The sequence below is a fragment of the Harpegnathos saltator genome, unplaced genomic scaffold (assembly GCF_003227715.2).
Source record: "Harpegnathos saltator strain DR-91 unplaced genomic scaffold, Hsal_v8.6 scaffold810, whole genome shotgun sequence".
NCBI classification, from domain to species: Eukaryota; Metazoa; Arthropoda; class Insecta; order Hymenoptera; family Formicidae; genus Harpegnathos; species Harpegnathos saltator.
Window position 1 is genome coordinate 715,848 of NW_020230661.1, and position 20,743 is coordinate 736,590.

General features: G+C 46.7%; 1 protein-coding gene across 2 annotated transcripts in view; it reads left to right on the forward strand.

Annotated features, from left to right (window-relative positions):
- Positions 1–12,825: 12,825 nt before the first annotated feature.
- The window catches only part of LOC105191682 (serine-rich adhesin for platelets), a 30,927-nt gene continuing 23,009 nt past the window's right edge, over positions 12,826–20,743 (forward strand). Inside the window, exons 1-2 of one of the 2 annotated variants that reach the window (XM_011155240.3) lie at positions 12,826–12,941; positions 18,405–18,500. In XM_011155240.3, coding sequence (XP_011153542.2) covers positions 18,459–18,500 — 42 coding nt within the window. In that variant the 5' untranslated portion in view covers positions 12,826–12,941; positions 18,405–18,458. The remainder of the gene's footprint in view (positions 12,942–18,404; positions 18,501–20,743) is intronic. The other variant, XM_025306906.1, reaches the window with a different exon arrangement.

A 20,743-nucleotide genomic window follows, 5' to 3' on the forward strand; every position in this document is an offset into this window, starting at 1 on the left:
GCGGACGACTCGCGCGACATCGACGTCGATCGCCGACGTCGGCGATCTTATCCCTGCGCTGGAAAGGGCTTCGTCGTGGGCCTCTCCAAGTGAAGAGAGATTTCCGAGCCGGGGCAGAGCGATATCTCGCGCAGCCTCGGACCCGCCGGTTAAACAAACCGCCGTGAATAATAATCACGCCGCTGCCGAACGCGCGAACGCTGCAAACAACCGCGACGGGCGCGGCCGAGCCCGTTGAAGAGCAGACGCGATCAAACGAAATATCGCAGCGGGGATACAAAAAGCGGCGCGCGCTGTTTCGTCGGCTGTAATTTGCCCGGCTGAAAGCCCGGGAAGAATCTCGACCCGTTGTCTATAATTCGCGGGTATTTGTGAGCACCGAAGCGGACAACGCAGATACGCGCGCGGGCGCGATGAACGAGGGGCTCGCTCGCTATAAACCATGTCATCGATGTCGTGATTCGGTGACGATGATTCGAAAAATCCGTCAGAGCCATTATTTCGGCGACGCGACGCGCGTTGTCTCCCTCGCGCACACAGTGTCATTGGCGTTGCACGAAAGTTTCAATCGAGCAACCGAAATCGGAAAAATCTTCTTTCGCGGAATCGCGTTTGTATTTTCGCGCTTTACACATAAATACGCGTATATCCTTCTCGTTGATCTCGGCTCAACGAAAAGCGAATGCTTTACCAGATATTTCGTCTTGTATCAGATTGTATGTTTTTCTCTTTGCGATATATTCCAATAATAAATACTAACAGCGTGTAAACTAATATTTCGCGATATTTCTCAATATCTTACGAAATGCCTAAATATTATATATAGTTTTTACACTTTTGACGCGTAGAATGATTCCGAGAATAAATAAGAACCACGAGTAAAAAATTGTTAGGGCCATCCTGAAGCATGAAGCATCGGCCCCGATAAGGCTGAAAGTAGGATGCTCTAAAAAGGGATGCCTCATTGTTATCACATCAGGCCTCGAGATGGATTTTTTAGGGATATCTTAGATTTTACGAAATATAATTAACGCTTTAACATGGAAAACTGATGTGGGCCTTAGAAGAATCTTTTAAGGATGCTTTAGAAATACAAAATTAAGTTTTGTTATAGAAAATTAATAAGATCTGAAGCGTGTAATAAAAGCGTGTTGTCTTAGTTTAGTATTGTTTTAGATTGTTTAGATACGCTCTATCTGGTTCTTTCAAAGATTTTTTTAATTATATCGCAGTTAAAAATAAATTTTATTAATTTTACTAGCTACCATATTCATCAGTCTCTTTCGAGGATTTTTCTAGTATTACCTTCGTTTTGAAATGCAGCAAACTTTAACTGAAAGCAGTGGCAGGACTTTTATATATAAAGAATGCTATATTTTATTGTAAAGCATGTTATATTTTTTAAATAAAAAATTTTTGTTGTATACTAACAAGGTTATAAAAAATTTGAAATATTCAAGTCTAAATTTCTTGGAATGAAAAGAACGAATATTTTTACTCAAGCGATAATAAAAATATTTCTTTATAAGGCGCTGTTGATATTGCCTTATAAAGTTCTCGTAATATTACCTTTAATAAGATAATTTATTTATTGTTGAACCATTTGTAGAGCATATTTTGTAGGGCCCTTGTCTTTTTACCCCTACTTGGGCCCGATTAATATTAAGGAAAAATAATCAGGCCCTTACCAGAGCTCTATTAATTTTTCTACTCGGGAAGAGAGAGGAAGAGAGAGAGGAAGAGAGAGAGGAAGAGAGAGAGAGAGAGAGAGAGAGAGAAAGAGAGAGAGAGAGAGAGAGTAAAAATAGTACGGATGATACCCGGAATAAAAGCAAATATCCGAAAGTGACACCTGAAAATTTAATGGCAACAAGACGATTAATCTTTCATCGCGCGCGACGCGAGAAGAAGCTTTCTGAAATTGCCGACGCACGAGGCCGATATCACGATTACGACATATCGCATGGATTTGTCATCTCCATATCGACCGGTGCGACATAACGACGTCGTAAATTAATGCGGGCCACTCTCGCTGCCGAGGGCTAACACGGCGCAGACGAGGATGGAGCGTGACACGCCGGCGCTTCATTCTTACGTACGTAGATAGGGGCGAGTGACCGCGATCTTCTGTTCGGCCCATAATTGCTAATTTTCAGAGAAGCAGCGCGCGTTACAGAGGCAAGAATGTAATCCCCGATAGAGGCCGAATTACGGCGCATACACTCAAAGGCTTCCGTGGTATGCCGGCTACCAAACAACTGCAATTTTCCCCTCTCGCGGAAGCTTGCTTTGCAGTTTGCAGCTGGCGAATATTTTCGACGAGAACGGCGGGCGGGAGGGAGGAGAAAAAAGGGAGCGCGGCAGCGTAGCGAAATCCGAATATCGAGTGAATGAAATTCATTGTTCGGCGGCGGCGACAAATCCCGCTCAAATATTTTTATTTTCCAGCGAGCGCGGCGATAGTGACACGAAAATGTGCCGTATAATATAAATACTATATATCGAAAACGCGCGCGCCGGCTAAACGCTTTGCGCGCTAGCGCCGCGCCGCGCGCCGGCCGCTCGTCTCGTCCCTCGAATGCGACAAACGCAATGAAAAAATCAATATGGCTCCGACGCGAGTGTCTCTAAACCGGCGCTCGGCCCGAAAGATTAACGACTGGCACGTCCGCGGTCCGTGTGGCGTGCGTGCACACGACGAGGAGTAACCTCCGACGCTCCAACACGTGTGCGCACGCACACGGGCAGATCGAGAAAACGATAAACATCTCGGCCGAGAAAAGCGCCATACGATAAGTGCGAAGTCGGAAAGGGCGGCCGGGTAATTAGAAAGATTATCTCGCGAAAAGATCCCGCCTTGTTCACATTAATTATTTCTCTCCCCTGTCCTGCCCGCGCGCTCCCCCCCCCCCCGCGCCGCCGCCACCGCCGCCTCGGGCGGAACGAAATCTGATTAAGACGGGTAAGCTCGAGCGCAGGGCGCAAACTTAAAACGGCGTAAACGGGCGAATGGGCGCGAGGAGAAGGGAGGAAGCAGAGGAGGCAGGGGGTGAAAGCTGCGAAAAAAGAAGCAGGAGCGACCAGGAGGAAAGGCGCAACCGTGACGCGAAAAACGTTGCCGTGGCGGCAACGCCCGCGCCGGGGAGGGAGAATTTTAATCCGTCGCGAAAGAAACTGGCGGGGGCCGGGCGGGGGGGTGTCGTCAGCGGGGCGAGGGGGAGGGAATTCACGGCGTCTTCGGGCGCGCGCGGAGTTGGCGAATTCCGCGCCCGGCGCGGCGTCTCAATCCGCGCGACTCGCGAATTTTAATCCGGATAGATACATCGGCCGACACGTCGTCGTTTCTCCGCGCGCGCGGGATGTGATAATCGAAGTCGGTCGCGCGCTGAGTCGCGCCGCGGATCGAAAGGCGGCAGGGGGTGGGGGTGGGGGAGATCTCGGCAGTTCGGCAGTTCGGGCGAATCTCCGACTCCGAGCTCCTTTTAATTCGGAGGAATTTTAATTCGAGCCAACGTCTCTAAATATAACGACGAGGCATACAAAAGTTCGCATGATTAATATCCCGCTTCCTTTCATCACTCCGTACCTTCCTCGTGCTTTCGGTATACACGGCTGCACAGCGCGGCTAAATGGGAATACTTAAATATCTCTCCGACGTTTTGAAATATATGAAAGAAGAAAGCTCCTTATGATGAAAGGAGGAGGGGGAAAGGGAGACCGAAAATTTCCCGGGAGAAGTAATTCGCTCCGTGTCTCTCCGCGATCATGCCGGGGTCGAGCCTCTCTCTCTCTCTCTCTCTCTCTCTCTCTCAGACGTGGCACAGCAAAGCGAAAAGAACGCGGTGCTCGATTTTATTAACGTCAACGGCGCGCGCTTTTCGATATCGCGCGACAAACAAATAATCGCGCGCGCGCGAATCGATCTCGGCGACGAGTTCACCTGGAATAAAAAAACACGTCACGCCAGCGAGGGGCTCCGGCGACAGGAGCTGGAAATAACGCGCAAAAAAATGGGAAACGTGCTTAAACCCGTTTTTGCGCCCGTCTTCGGAGCGCGTTCGGTCACGGTCGTATAATTGGTTAACTTACGTTTACATCTGCGCGCGCGCACGCGCGCGCTACCGCCTGTTAATTTCTATCCGTCGCGCGTTGAGCCGCGAGGTAATGGAAACTATAATTCCCGAGCTGTTTCGACGATCACGTACGACGACGACGTCGTCCGTCGTCGTGGCGACATTAAAATCTGGTAAAAGAGCAAGCCTCGACGCTGCTGCGCTCCACGTCCGCGCTCGCGTGCTGACCTCAATCTTGGAAAATGCGGCTCGCCGTTCGGGAGATATCATCGCGTTTCGACCTCTCAACTGATTATCCGAGTTTCAAGGCGCACTTTGAGCCACTGACTACTCCGGCGTTGCATCGTGTGAAATTTCCGTTATCGCGCGCGCGCTTGCGATGCTTTCTCTGTCTTGTCTCGGGGATAAGGAGGGACCGAATGATTTCTCGGTCGTCCTGGTCGTCGGAGGCGGGGTAGCAGAGGGAGGGAGGCGTTTTAATGATCGCGAAGTAGCGCACGCTGCTGCGTTAGATCAGACATCGCCAGCTACCGCCATCTGAAGCTACCGCGAAGAACCGTGAGGAAGCGGGGAAACGTCAATTGTCTTACCATTGTATCGACTCGCGCGGCACACGCGGCTGAGACGACCGAACGATTCACACACCCTCGATGGCTCGATGTGCGACGCGATGCGGCGTATCGCCGAAAAGTCGACGGAGAAATCTCCCATAGACATAGGAATATAGAGACAGAACATAAGCTCGTAAAATAGGCGAGGGGAGTTGTGCTGAAATGCGGGGGGCGACTGTGCCTAAGTTTCATTGGCTACAATAGCGCGCATATTCAGAATGTGCGATGCAACGACTTGGCTGTCACTGGCAAATAGTAAATGTTACAAAATGATAACAACTGTTTACACTGACAGTATTTTGCAGAGGTTATGCATGTGTCTTTTTTTTCATAATTTCACTCACACACAACTTCATACACATCTATGTATGTATCAAATACTTACACACGGCACAACCAGCAATTAGATTTAGGCACAGTTTACCTTCCCGCAATGGTTATCCCCCCCCCCGCAACTCTATGCTCTGTCCCTATATTCCTATGTCTACGAAATCTCCCCGCACCAGCGACGAGCACATGGGACGAAATTCGAACTTCGCGTAACCTTCGCCACTACCGTTTCAACATGCCGTTTGATCGCCGTGCTTCTGCGACGCTTCTGATTTCGGAACGGAACGGAACGGAACGGCTTTCAGAACGGCTGAAAATTGTCCGACCGTTCTGTGGATTTTCGTCCGTCCCGATCCCGCGTCGCTCTTCGTTTTCTTTTCCTTCGGCTCAGTTTGTGAATTCTTCAGTCAAGGCTGAAATTATAACGCACTGTACTCCGTCGATCGCCAAAGGTTATTTATAGGAAGAGAGAAATGGGGGAAAGAGAATAAAAGATTACACTCTAATGATAAATATTGAGACTTTCCCCGTGTACGGACGTATCATTTTTCCTCATTAAATTAACCCTTTGTTTTTTTTTCTAATGAATATAATTTTGTGGAACTTGTTACTCGGGAGTTACTCTTAGGGTCGCTGAATACAAATCCAGTGTGAAGAATTCAACATGGCGGATGAAATTTTCAAAATCAGTCGAATTCGCTTGAAATTTGTTATTTAAGAGTTTTCGAGGTTGCTTTACAGAATTACAAATTACAAATATCGAAAATTCAAGATGTCAGAGCTACGACGGATGTAAAAAAACCCAATCAACAGCCATTTCCAAATTGAATTGTTTCATTTCTATAATTATGTTTGCCATATGAGATCCGTCATTTTGAATTTTCAAGCGAATTCGATTGATTTTGAAAATTCCGTCCGTCACACTAGGTCCGCCATTTTGAATTTTCGTATTTTTCACACTGGATTTGTATTCATCGATCCCAAGAACCCCAAGAACATAATGATGATTTGAAGTATACGTTATTACCTAAAATTTCATACAAACGAATTTATTCTCTAAAAACAACAGTTTTGTTCAGTATATTCTTATTAACAACAATTCCATATTTGAAATAACTCTAAAAGTTGATGTATTAGTTAGAGGAACATTTTAGTGGTCCAACGATACTAAATATGCTAAAGAAATATGTAAAAAATGTAAATTATCTTGGAAAAACAAGCTTGGATGATAGGTTAGGTTGCACTCTAGGAGGGCCACTTATGCAACAAAGGGTTGATAATGTTAATGTAATTTACGACTGAAAATCGCACATCTCCGAGTCGCGTGGCCTTTCCGTGCGTATTCGAGAAAGTCGCGGTAATCCCGCGCGATAAGAGGAGCGCAAGTGTTAAAACTATCATATTCAGCCTCCATGCGAGATGACCCAGATTGATTCGCTGCGGAGCGCCGGTTGTTATCCTCGCGGACGAACGTCGCTTCTTCCCATTGAAGTCACGCCCCGCATTCTCGATCGAAGTTTACTCGGCACGATCGAAAAATCGCGTCGCGATAGGTATTTCGCGAGCTGTATGATATCGACGACAAAGGCGATTTGAATTCCTTTACGGCCCCGGGATTTTATTCGCACGACTGACACGCGCTTATCCCTATTTCTCCAGTTTTCATCTCTCGCGAGGAAGCAATCCTGGCAGTCACGTCGCCCGTTATTCGATCTCGACCAAACGAAGTCGAAGCACGGAGGCCCGGTGCCTTTGTCGGTCGACTATGCTGCCCGGCTCGGGCGATCGGAATCGCCCGGCGAAAAATGGCCATCGGGCCATTATCGGCGCACCGAATGGTTAATTCGGAGGTATCGAATCAATTGGGACGCGACAAGCGGCGGAAGAGCCGCCGCTTCGGCCGAAATTTATCCGTCCTTCCATTGCCCTAAACTGACTTGCGTAATTAACTGGCCCTCTCGCTTCCTCTCTCTCTCTCTCTCTCTCCTCCCCCCTCTTTCATCTCCCCCGCCCCTTCTCTCTTCTTCGCTCTTCCTCGCCAAACATTGTAAATGAAGTCATCATCGCCCAAGTTGACGTCGAATTTATTACGTAGGAGCGTTGTTTTCTCCTTCTCGGCCGCAGGAACGTCGGGACGGGAAGGAATCAATCTCGCGCGCTTCCATGCAGAGAAACATGATGTAACATTTATATAACGCGCTGAACAAAAAGAAATGAGTCACACACACCCACACGGGGAAATATCGCCGTGATTTTCGCGCGACGAGAGAGCGAGAGAAACCAGCGACGAGGATAACCGTGACTCGGCCCGCGCATGCACCCTGCTCCCTCCCTCTCTCGTCGCTACCGCGGAATGAGACACACGCGATCGCGCGTACAGGGCGCACGGTATAATTAACAAATTGGCCGTAAAGCGAAAGAGATTCCCCGCTCCTCGCCAGCTGGGAAATCGCTCGCTGCAAATTGAATTCGCGAGAGCGCGCGCGCGCGCACGTCTCCTTTAAAACAAATTCGCAAAGCTCCCCGTGTTCCGTCAACAATTCGCGCACTTGCCGCGAAGGAGTTAAATTACATCTTTTTCCAAGGAAGTTTGCCGCGGCTTTGTCTCCCATCTCTCGACTCGCGAGGGGTTTGTTCTGCGAGAAAGTTCACTCACACAAAGCGTGTTTGAACAAAAGCCGGGCGAGCGGTCTCGAAAGCAAAAATGTTGTAATCATGAGATGGTACCCGCTGCCTCGCCCCCCTCCCTACTTGATCCCGCGTTGGTGGACATTTTTACTCGAGTCTTTGGCCGGAGCGCGATGGACGATCGAGCGTCATCGGGCTTAGCCGTTAACTTAACACCTCAACAATGACCGAGAGAGAGGGAGAGAGAGAGAGAGAAAGAGAGAGAGAGAGAGAGAGAGAGAGAGAGGGAGGGAGGAAGAAAGCGGAGAAAGCACGTCGGATGAACAAATATATATTTAAAATACTAAAGTTAACGAAGCAGTCACAATGACCCCGGCGGTAGCCTCTTATAAAAATTACTCGAATTTATATATACCGACGCATCATATATTTTTAATGAACGTCAGACGCCGGCGAAACAAATAAATAAACGTCGCCTGCCTTTACACGTATATTCTTTTTCTCTTTCAGAAACTTGCCCTTTCGATCGCTCCGGTGGAATGAGCTCGCGCTAATCGTCCCGGCGTTGAGTCATCGTTCACTCCACCGAGAGATCTGCTCCCTCGGCGATAGAGAGAAGAATGCACGTCCCTTCTCGAGCTCCGGAGGTACCGTTATTGCTCGCGCGGATATTCTTCAGCGCGGAGATAAGGGAATCAAAGCGCCGTGGCTCGCGATTGTCGCACAATACCGAAGCGTCACGGCGAGCGAGTCGCAAGCAGTCGCGGCGCTGTCGCGGTAGTTGCGCAACGCCGATATGCGACACATCCTCTCGGCGAGGTCTCTAAGCCGGCCGGAGCTGTTAATTAAAGGGCATCGAATTAACGCTCTCGCAGCGGGGAGCTCACGGCGCTGTCCGAATCTCCATTTAGGCGGAATCGAGATGCCGCAGCATCTCGCTGCGGGTCTCGCGGTTAAACCGCGCCACGCACGTCCCCCGCGAAGTTCGCCGTTTTTCCCGAGCGCGCCGGGGAAGAGAGGAAAAGCGAGAGGGAGAGAAAGGGAGAGCATAGGCGGCGCCGGAACTATTCACGCGGGTGGGCCATATTTATAATTGGACAGCATAATTATGCTAAAATTTTCTAAAATTTTAGGGTGAACCAAAGGGTGGGCCAGCGTATTTTTAGGTGGGCCCGGGGGGCGCCGCCGCTGAGAGAGAAAGAGAGAGGGAGAGAGAGACGGGGTTTATTGCTTGGTCTTGTCTGCATTGACCCGACTCACAGCATCAGATACCTCGACAACGTTTGGCGCGGCGAAAATTTGCTCAAATTTGTTGAAGGCAGAGAGAGAGAGAGAGGGAGGGGGAGGGGGAAGGGTGATATTAACGTGGTGTTTTCAGCGTGATCGATCGAATAACTTGCTTTCCGACGCCGGCTTGGGAACGAGACGGATGAATCCGGGGTCAGCCGCAGGATGAAGGTTAATATTCGGTTCGCCGGAAGTATCTAGCTTACATTATCTCGTATGTGCGCGATATCAAATGAATCGATGCAAATGACCTTACCGGCGATCAGAGTCGCGCTCGTTAATGCGCCTAGGTAACAGCCTCGCTTGGACGACGTGGGCAATAATATTATTGTCCTCGATATTGGCCCCCAGGCGCGCGCGACGGGCGAAGGTAGGTGGAACGAACGAGGGGGGGAATTAGAATTAGACACTATCCGATGACTCCGCCGCTTACTCACCTGCTGAATATTGAAACTCCATTATCATAAGCGATCAGACGCACTCGATGGCTCGTAGGAGTGTGAGAACGTCCGAGGCGTGCGTCGCGATTCGACCTGTAGGTCGGCGGGACAAACTCTGACGGCTTTTCCGGGATTTTCTCTTCTTTTTCTATTCGCACCGCGCTGCTTAGGTTCCATTTGGAAAATGCCTCTTTCCTTATCAATGCTGTTCGGTAGTTTCCCGAGTAGAAAAATTAATAGGGCTCTGCTGAAGGCTTGATTATCTTTCTCTAATATTAATCGGGTCCTAGTAGGGACAGAAAGACAAGAGCCCTACGAGATATGTGACAAATTTAACGGTTTAACGGGACCTTATAAGGGCAATATTGTAAGGGTCTTATAAGGAAATATTTTTATTGCTTAAGTAAAAATATTCGTTCTTTTCATTCCAAGAAATTTGGATTTGTAATTTCTTTATTTCTTTATAACCTTGTTAATATAGGAATTTTTTATTTTAGAAATATAGCATATTTTACGATAAAATATAGCTTCCTTTACACATAAAGATCCTGCTACTGTTTTTACGTATTAAAGTTTGCTGCATTTCAAAACGAAAACAATACTAGAAAAATCCTTGGAAAAGACTAATAAAATTAATAAAATTTGTTTTAATTGCGGTATAATTAAAACAATCTTTAAAAAGATCAGATAAAGTGTACCTACTGAAACAATACTAAACTATAACAATTTTATTACACACTTCAGATCTTATTAATTTTCTGCAACAAAACTTGATTTTGTATATCTAAAGCATCCTTAAAAATTCCTTCTACATCCATGTTAAAATTTTCCATGTTAAAGCGTTATTTCGTAAAATCTAAGGCATCTCTAATAAATTCTTCCAAGACCCTTCTCAGCTTTCCCTATCAAAGCCTTACTTATTAGATCTGAGGCATCCCTAAAAAATCCTTCTAAGCCCCTTCTCAGCTTTTTCTTATCAAATCCTTATTTCGTAAAATCTAAAGTTATTATCCCTAAAAGATTCATCTCAGAGCCTGATGTGGCGATAATGAGGCATTCTTTTTTAGGGCATCTTATTTTCAGCCTCATCGGGGCCTTATGCTTCATGAGGATGGTCCTAACTTAATTTTTTGCTCGGGTTGTGCATTCGCGCGTGCGGGGTACCCATATTTACGTATAATCACAACTTACGGATGTGCTACTCACACACTTGAGGGTATTTTCGTTGTCTGCGTATATAATCGCACGGTGACAACAATCGCAGTCTTGTATCGAATAAGCGCTGCCGCCGCGGCGCCGCTGGTGTTGACCTTACGCGCACATTTTTTGCCACTGCCACCTTCTTGTTGAAACAGCGGAAAGATACGCCGGTTGACGCCGGAAATGGCTGCGACTTGCGTCGTGTGAGATCAGCAATCTTTTCTCTCGTTGCGACGGACCGCTCGAGATACTCGCGTCTGACATCAGCGTTGGGCGTTAATTGATTGAAACTTTGTTTGATCGAAATGATGAAAATTAACATCGAGTAAACGATGATTGCGTATAACGGTTGTTTCAATCAATTACTTCGGGATTCAATTGCACACTGATTGTACACTGATTAATAATTAATTTTATCGACCGATTAAATTATTCACAATCACATGTATGACGATTGAATAATTCTGATTATCGCTCTGCCGATTTTACCTCGTCGATGTTACCACCTCGACTAAAACCTCAATCGATCAATGTCCAACACTGTCTAACATCTGTCGTTGATTCTGTCGTAGCGACTGAATTAAATTACATTACCGTCCGCTAAAAAGTTTTTCATCGACTTATGCCGGACGATAAAGTGTAAAGTGTCGAGGTGTACTGTATATCCTTTAATTATGACACTCCAGCACCCGGATGATTTTCCAAATAACCGAGTACCCGGATGTACAGAAAATACTCGGAAACCTTGATATTCAGGTTAGTAGCGGAGTATCCGAACACCCGGGGATATGGATACACCAAATATTTGCTATATTTAATACTACGAATATTACGAACACAAATACGCGAGATAAAATGAAACTCCTGTTGGAAAGCGCACGAAGCAACCGGACACTTCCTCGGACTCTCGTCATCACGAATGGCCGTGACCTAACCACCGACGAGAGAGAAATACAGGGTGTCCGGGATCTTTTGGGAACGAAAAATTGTGAAAATTAATCACATCAAGCTGGGAAGAAAAATCATGTACCATTTCGAAAAAATTGCAACAGTTATTAAGTTATTAATGGTCACATCCAAAGGTAAAAACTTGAAAATTTGCGTACTTATTTGCAAAATGGTAGACTTTCTTCTTCAGAATGACCTAATCTACAATTATATGACGGCTATTGTGTCCAGAGATAGATATGAATATAATTGAACTTTGAACCCTAAATCTTGAACCTGTCGCTAGCCATCATAATTATAAATTAGATCATTCTGAACAAAAAAATCCTTTACCATTTTGCAAATAAGTATGCAAATTTTCAATTTATCAATTAAAAGAGCCTCCAGATGTGGTCATTTTCAATCAGTAATAACTATTGCGATCTTTGCAAAAGGGTACTTGACTGATTAATCTTCACAATTTTTCGTTCCCAAAAAATCCCAGACACCCTGTATATATATATACATATATATATTTCTCTTGATTTTCACTCATAACGATGGGATCTCGTCAGCAGAGGTTTTTAAGCGCGCCGAACGTGTCGGATTCGCACTCTGCAAATAATCGTGACTATTGTTTGCCCCGCGCATTAGCGCGGCTCGTCCCACCACAAATAAGACACATCTCGACCAGTGTCGAACAGCCGGCAATGCTTCGCGAACGATTGTTTCCACGTGAAACTTGCATCTCTCATCGGCTCGGATTGATTAGGGGGGAGCGATCAGGGAAGAACGTGATACACGAAGATACGAAGTTAATGCGCGGAAAGTATATTATATGGCGAAAAAGTATACTATATAGTACATGCACGTAATTTGCTTTACCACACACACACACACACACACACACACACACACTCACATACGCCACAATCTCGCCGTCGAGCGACCTTGTCTGTTTGATATGCGCGCGCCCTGTAAAAATACCTCTTAAAGGCTTCCATTTATCAAGCATGACCAAGTGGTCTATCGTCGCCCGATGATCCGTCATGGCGATAAATCACTTTTCACGAAGAAACTCCTGGAATCCTCATTACAGTTCCAAAGCTCCTGGACTCCCCAAGGACACCGTTCGGCGGAGGGATACCATACGATCCGGCCTGCGCGAAGGTCATCGTATTTCTAGCCAGGATACCGCCTTCACCTGACACTTCCTCCCTCCCTCCAGCGTTCTCTCTCGCGGGTTCATAAACCCTTCTCGTTTACTCTTCTCGTCTCCCTCTTGCTCTTCTCATCCGGGTGGGAGGAGGACGGAGAGGGAGACGTAGGGTGAATCAGAGAGGGACGGCGGAACTGTCAGTGCTGCATCGGTCCTCCTCGCGTAAGGACTGGCCACGGATCATCAGCGATCACTTCTCGCCGCTTGAGTCTTTTTCTCGACAACGGTGAGTACGTTCTCTCTCTCTCTCTCTCTCTCTCACTCTCTCTCTCTTTCTCTCTCTCTCTCTCTCTCTCTCTCTCTCTCTCTCTCTCTCTCTCTCTCTCTCGCTCTCTCTCTCGCTCTCGCTCTCGCTCTCTCTCTCTGTCTTCCTCCCGTGCTCGCTTCGCCGCCGCAGCGTGACGGTTTTATCCGCTCGCGATATCGAATGCTGGATAAGTCCCATCTTATCCAGCGTTAATTATAACGTAACGTTGATAATGTAACATGCAGATATGTATATATATGCACGCGTATATTTACATAAATAATATCAAAAATATAAAAAATCGATCAGAACCACAAAGCGAAACAGAGCTAGACGAATTCAATTTCAGAGCTGCATGTAACCAACTAATCGCCCCGTTTCTTTCAGCAAAAAATCTCAGCAAATTTCCCTCTAACCTCCGATTCGTATGAAAAAGAGCCCGAAATTTTATTCAACGAAGCGGCTGCGAAGTTGACCCAACACATTGTTGGGTATTTGTCGCTCGGTTTACTCAACCTCTCAACTAGAGATGGAATACTGATATTGTACAGTCAGATATACCTCTGAACTAGTTGAAAAAACATCTATTCGCATAACTGGATTGCAATTGTGTCACCCTTTCACTGTTGACCAAGTTTTGTAAGTAAAATCCAGTTTTGTCGTTGAAATTCCTATATCAGATTATCGATCTGACACTCAAACAGTCATGAATCGAAATTCGAAACAGAGATGCAAAATTCGACGAAGGACTTTTCAGACCGGGGAAAGCTCATCGAAAACTATCCCGCGCTTCTGCCGCATTATCTTTTAATAACAAATTCCACGGGAAGCGATTTTTCTATCGAGAATTTCGCGCATTACGGATCTCCGCCAGCCGGAAATGAAGGCCCCGTTAACGTTAAATCCGCCTGAAATATGCTGCTGCATTTCTCTCGATCTCGCTGATCTAATTCGCCGCCGCAATAACCATCGGTTTATCGCGGCGCGTTGTTGAAATTTAATCACGGCGTCCTCGCTTCCAAGGCAGAGAGAATCCGCATTCTTTTATTAAATATAATAACCATTTCCACAGCGTGCTGCTACGGCTAACGCGTAACTAATGATAACGCCATTATCTTGTCCGGCCGTACCCCTTAAAAGTGTGGTTGATGTGCTGCGTGCAGGCATCGTTAAATCATTAATTTGGACGAGTGTTCATTACGCGGGCCGACAAAGTGCCACAGTGCACCGTCCTCCCCCAATGTTGGAAATAATTATTATAACGCGTGCGCGCGCGCGTTATAATAAGAATCGCATTCTTCCTTCGCCCTCGCGCCAAGTTCCGTTCAAATGGACGCGCAGAATTGCATTTCACCGTACGCTTAAATTCCGTCATAATTGCTCGGAACGATAAACGCGTCGAGCGCTCCTCGAGTTACTCTCTTACGCTTACGATTCAGCCGCGTTCAGGACTCGTCGCAGTAATTACCGGGGAGTGAGAGAAAAGAATCTCGGGAGGGCGGGGAGGGGGGGGGAGGGGAGAGAAAGAAATCGCGTCTGCTGTGTGTCTGGTTAAGCCGAGCCGAGATGAGAGATACGAATGTGAGAGCGGAATGGCCAGACGCGTTCTTGAGATGCGGCTAACTAATTGCGCACCGTTACGCACCGCCCGTTAAATCATCGCGCCGCATTTTCCCCGCGTATCGTCGCGTATCTCCGCGAGATACGTTGTTAAAAGCCGGCGGTAACAACAATTATCAGGTGATTTGCTTGGCATTAGAGAGAGAGAGAGAGAGAGCCGTGTGTACATTTTATACGCGCGCCCACACACATTTATACATATTTCCTAGACATGTAATTATTTCCCGATGTATCGTTGCTCTCTTATGCACAATCATTACGTAAATGTCATTGTTATTTTACGCATGTAATAATTGGAGTATGTGTTGCGCTGATTAGTATTCGATCGGTCCAAACTAGTCCGGCCGCTTAACTATTCAACGCCTTGTTTAGAGACTCGCTTAATTATTTAAATATTTCAAATGCGCGCCTCGCCGATGATTAAACGCGCGAAGCGAGCCCCATCGCGCTGTTTCGACACGACGATATCAGAAACATCCGTCGCGAGATCGCCCGCGCGATTTTCTCTTCGTCTCTCTCTCTCTCTCTCTCTCTCTCTCTCTCTCTCTCTCTCTCTCCCTCTCTCCCTCGCCGAATCGAGCACGTGCACGCCATGTGCGAGCGCGAGCCTAATTGTGCACGGCTCGCGTTCGCCAGCCAGTTCGCGCATGCACGCGCATATAATAACGCCAAAGCGCAGATTTCATAATTCGCGCACGCCGCTCAGCCTCCCTGCGAGATGAAAATCGAGTCGACGAAGGCGAGAGGCCGGCAAATTCGATCGGTAAAAGTATCCGCGGGTGAAAACGACCCGCTAATTGAACTTCATTCAGGAGTTGATTCAAGATGTATTTCTGCGCACAAAGTCTCGCGCACACACTCGGCCGTCAGATATGCCCGTCAATATGTAAATCGGCGTTCCGTTTGGTGCGCTCCGTTATACGCCGCGGCAGCTCGCTTCGTCTCGCTTCGCTTTTCAATTCAACGCGCCAACGCTCCTCCCGACGCGACGATATAATAACGTAAAAACAACTCTCGCGTCGGTCGAGAAAATCGATAAAAGTTTCGCACCGCGCCGGAAGGTCGCCCCGCCCGGCTAATTATTCGCGAAGCCGAGTGCTCCTTCCTCGCCGAGCGCCTCCCCGCGGTGACGATTCCGCGCGCGCTGCGGGACTTTGTTTTCCGCGTTCCGCCACTTGTCCGCTCGCGTCCATTTCCATTCTTTCCGCGCGATTTATCGGCGCGCACAGTCGCGTCGCTTCGCGAACGTTATCGCAAATGGTCGCTCATGCGACCACTCGCTCGCTCGCTCGCTCTCGCGCGTGGTTTAATTATAGAAATGGAACCGCGTACCTGAGGTGACCATACGTATGGTAGAGCCTATGGTAATCCACCGGCGAAGAGTACGTTTTTAGTAAAACTATAAATAATCTGGTGCAATAAGAGCGCGCGAGACTACTTGGGTCACCGGGCGTTTTCGTTCGTTCGTTCGTTCGTTCGTTCGTTCGCTCGCTCGCACGCGTGTCGCGAATCGCGACGAAAAGCGTTCATGGAGCGGATTCCGCGAGATCTCGCGATCGGTGAAGAAACCCGCGGAACATCTCGACGCGCGTCCGCGAGCGCGCGGCTCATCGCTCCTTTGCCCGCGCGCGAGACGCCAATTACGGCCGCCGAGAGAGTACTTAATTAGCACGATCTTACCCGCGAGTGTTTCTCTCTCATATTAATATATTTCCTTTCTGACAGCGCGCGCGCGATCCCTCCCGAACAATTTGCCGTCGCGGTGCGCTAACGCGCGACACGCGTCTTCGCGTTCGGCATAAACTGCAAACAAGCCTGCGCGGCGGCCTGTGTCTCTCGATTCTTAACCATAAAAGTCCCACGATTACGTCACGGGTCGTGACTCACGACCAGACGCTCGTTGGCCTAAAAACACTATTACCGCGACGAGATCCGCGGCTTCGTCGGTAACATCCCGAGGCGCCTGTCGAGGTGCTGTTATCACGCACCGCGCAGCGCGCGGAATTCCGACGAGGGCCCGGGCCGGCATTGGCGAAAAGTGACAGACGGTCGTTTTCTCCGTGTGTATCTGCGAATTTTCGCGAGTAACGACGGCACACTTTGCTGCTGACACAACGCGCACGCGACGCTATTTCAAGTATAATTATTTGGAACCCTAGGAGAGAGGAGGAGGAGGAGGCGCGCTCTTCCCGCGCACGCTGAGCCGCCGTGCTATTTTCACCCGCGATATTACCGCTCCGCTAGTAGCGAATTACAGATACGCAACATTTGTCTAAGCACGTTAATTTATGACGCCGACGCCGACTACCTTTATCGGAATAACCCGAGCTAATGACGACGCTCCGATTTAACGAGCGGCGGAATATATATTAATCGCGTACTCCGCGATAAACGTGTGCAGCAACAGATCGAACTGCATAATTGCTCATTGATCTCGGCCGTAATGATCCCGATTCCGGCGGACACGCGTCGTCCGAGGGGAACAAAGAGCCACTGAAATTCCAGGAGTGAAAGACGATCTCCTGACGAAGTCCCGTAATCCCGAAATCTGAATTAATAGCAACATCTCCCAAAATAAAGTGGTCAGGGAGATGAATGCGAGAACAGGGTCGACAGGATAGCCCAGCACGACACCCGATTATCTCGAGATTATGAATTTTCCAAAGATCGCTTCACTTTTCTAATTTCAGATTTTGGCGGATTTCCGCAGCAAAGACATACGTCTGCTTCGTCTTCGAGACGAGGTCTTAATCCCGCGATATATTTTAGGACCGGTTTCTCAATAACTTAGGTCGAAGTTTAAACTTAGATCGAAGATTAACTGTTCAAAAGCAGATTAGATTGTTTTTCAATGGATAAATCGGAATAAAACGTAGTTTATTTAAAGCATAGTTTAACTAAACTGTGAATGATGATCGTTTAAACGTCGTTTAATAAATGTCGTTACAGTGTCTCTATTATTATATTTAAAAGCATATTGCGAAATATTTGTAAAAGTATAAAATATTTGTTACGATGATTTAATGAAGAATATTACGAAAAGACTATTGAAGATGAGGATATTTCAGGATATATAAAACATATCAACATAAGAAAAAATGTTGTAAGGCGAAGACAAATCATTTTGAAATTTGGGATGAAAAAGAATTTCTTCAAAGATTTCGCTTATCCAAAGCTTATCCAAATAGAAAAAATTCAAGACGCTATTCAATCACCAGCTGAAAATTTTAATATTAATATATGTCATATAAATTAAATGACATGTATAGAATATCTTTCAATTATATTTATATTTATAGTTTTGACTAATGAAGTAGTTGCAAAATATGGTGGTTACTAATAATGAATATTATATGAATAGTGTAAAATTTATTTATATTATATTTTTCTTTACTTTTTCCAGAAATCAGGCTCTTTTAGTATCTGAAATGACATCACTAACATTAAGATTTATATTGGTGGATCTTTTCTGATAAACGTAGGTAATTTTGTTGGTGTTCATAAAAGTATAGCAAGTAAAGTAAGTAATACAAAGCTTAGACCTGCATATATAAAATTTCCCACACAGCGATGACTTTTCGTTGCCAACTTAAGAATAACAAAAATTTAAGTTCTAAACTGTCTTTAGCGTATGCTTGAGAAACACACAAGACGTAAAACTAGGTTTATGGATCAAGGAAGGATCGGATAATCTTTAGTTTAAATAACGAATGGAAAACCGGCCCTTAGTCTCGAAACAGCAGCGCTGTGTAATGAGCCGACATTGTCGGATGATCAGGTCTTCAGCAAAATGACGCGAGGAAATTTTTGCTATTTTTTTAGGACGAGAGAGTCCCTCCCCCGTCGAGTAGTCGCGGAATAATCGGCAAGCGAAATATGGCAGCACCACAGGCGTCATCGCGTCTCGAGATGCTGCAGGTAAATATACGATCTCTAAGCGATAAGTCGTGTTTCTCCGATCCCGAATATGCGTCTAAATATTTGCGAGTGCATCTGCGCGCGAAGATACATAAAAGGAAAAATTACATATTGTCGCCGAGGGGAAACGTCTCCTCGGCCAACTGCAACACGTGCACAATCGAGTGAAACTTGAAGACTCGGCCGCAGGACGCTTCATTATACAATCGGACGTTAGTCGTAATATCCGTAAGGCAAATCGCGTGCGTTCACGGAGACCTTACATAAAGCGGATCGGACTTCTTTTCGCGACAACGTAATAAACTCCACGTACGCGCGAGCGTTCGCATCGCTGCGTTCTCCGCACGATTTTCTCCTTCTCCCCCCCCCCTCTCTCTCTCTCTCTCTCTCTCTCATAATCTCGAAATGCTTTCTGGTTAAAGTAGAATGCTGTTAAACGGCAGCGCTGACGCGAGTTCTTTTGGCCCACGTATCGTTTCTGTATACCGAGCGAACGCATATATGGCATCTTGCACAGGTAACGCACGCGTAACGATCGACCCACGTATCGATATGTCCAAATCCGATAGACAGCTGATATTTAGACGGGTAGGCACGTTCAGGCCTCTTCCACCTACCTACTCTTTGCACCGTGCGTTGCCTTATACGTGAACAGGGTGGGTGGGGGGGGGGGGAACTTCGGAGGCGAATTCGACACGCGAAAATGCGAGATATGAAACAGACGGTGAGACGAAAAAACGAGGCGTTGTGAAACCGTTCGTCGTGGCGAAAAGATTCATCCGCACCGGCGCCGGTCTTTGAGTCTCTCTCCAAGGTGTCTCTCCTTTACCTCAACCTCTCGCACGACACACCTCTAGGGACAATCCCCGGAAGAAAGCAAGCCCGAGCTAAAGCGAACCTCAAAGGGGGCAGAAAAATGGACGCTTGGCTTGTCAACCGTGACAGACTGCCAGGACTCGTGACCATAATACTGTGACGTCACTTCCTTCACTTCGAGACTTCGACAGACTTCTCAACACGTACTACCTGCTCCCGTGAATCTTTGTTAAAAGAGAAGGAAGGGAAGGAAGAGAGAGAGAGAGAGAGAGAGAGAGAGAAAATGAAAAATGTTTATTTTCACGATCCGGCTTTGCAACTGCCAACGCGCAAAAGTGATCAGACAAGATCTGAGCGAACGACGCACGTACTTCTCTCGGTGTGCCCACGCTTGACCTTCCCGCCTTAAAGGAAGGTGCGAAACGAAATAAAAAAGATGTCGAGCGAACGCGAATACGTTACGTCATTATCGCTCGAGGGATCCGACTCGGTCGTAATTGCGCGCAGCTGCATATTATTGTGTTAGGGACTCGCGAGAGAGAGAGAGAGAGAGAGAGTTTTATATGGACTTGTACATCCATACTTCTCTCGTCAGTAACGAACAAAACTGTACACGCGCCATGTTTAATCAAAATATCTGTCATAATCATTCATCGCCACCTTTCGAATAATTGTAATGTCCAATTCCGCGTCCGCGAAATGACTCATCTTTCAAACCGATGAAATCATCGACGATTCGACGAACTTCTGCAAGTCTCCGATGACATCGTCAACAAACTTGCGAATGTCTTATTTTTGGTGGGATTTTTATGTGTCGAAGAAAGAAAGATTGCAACATTTTTGCCACAAGAATCTTCACTCGGTACATCCTCGGTATCCGGTGGAAAAATGTAAATGAATGATCAAAAAGCAGATTCTTCTGTTCGATATGAATGTATCGCGAGAATTATTGGGAAAAGGTACTTGCAACTCCGCTTATACTTTTTTCCCCACTAACTACACAAATTATCTTCGCGATATAATGAGAGAAGTTGAGACTTATCGTCAAATTGTTAAATCGCTGGAAAAGTCCGGCAAGTATATTTCTATCTACTTGCAAAGCAAACAACACGGGGGAATTCATTATTGAGAAAGATACGTAGAAAACAGTTTCGTTTTACGAGGTAATTAGAGCGCAAAATAATCGGAGCGCTCACTCGGCCATTTTTAGACGTCGTAAGGAGGCGATGTGAATCCACAAAGTTACCCAGAACTGCCGGATACCCTCCTAGCCGCGGAGAAAAATTCGAAAACACGAAACATCCTTTAAGAGAGCCGAAAATAAATCTGTTGATATATTCAGTCAACGGTAAAATATGAAGAACCGACGTACGCAAACGTCACAGCGTATAATCACGACGAAAATTCAAGTGACTTCAGTGGAGAGA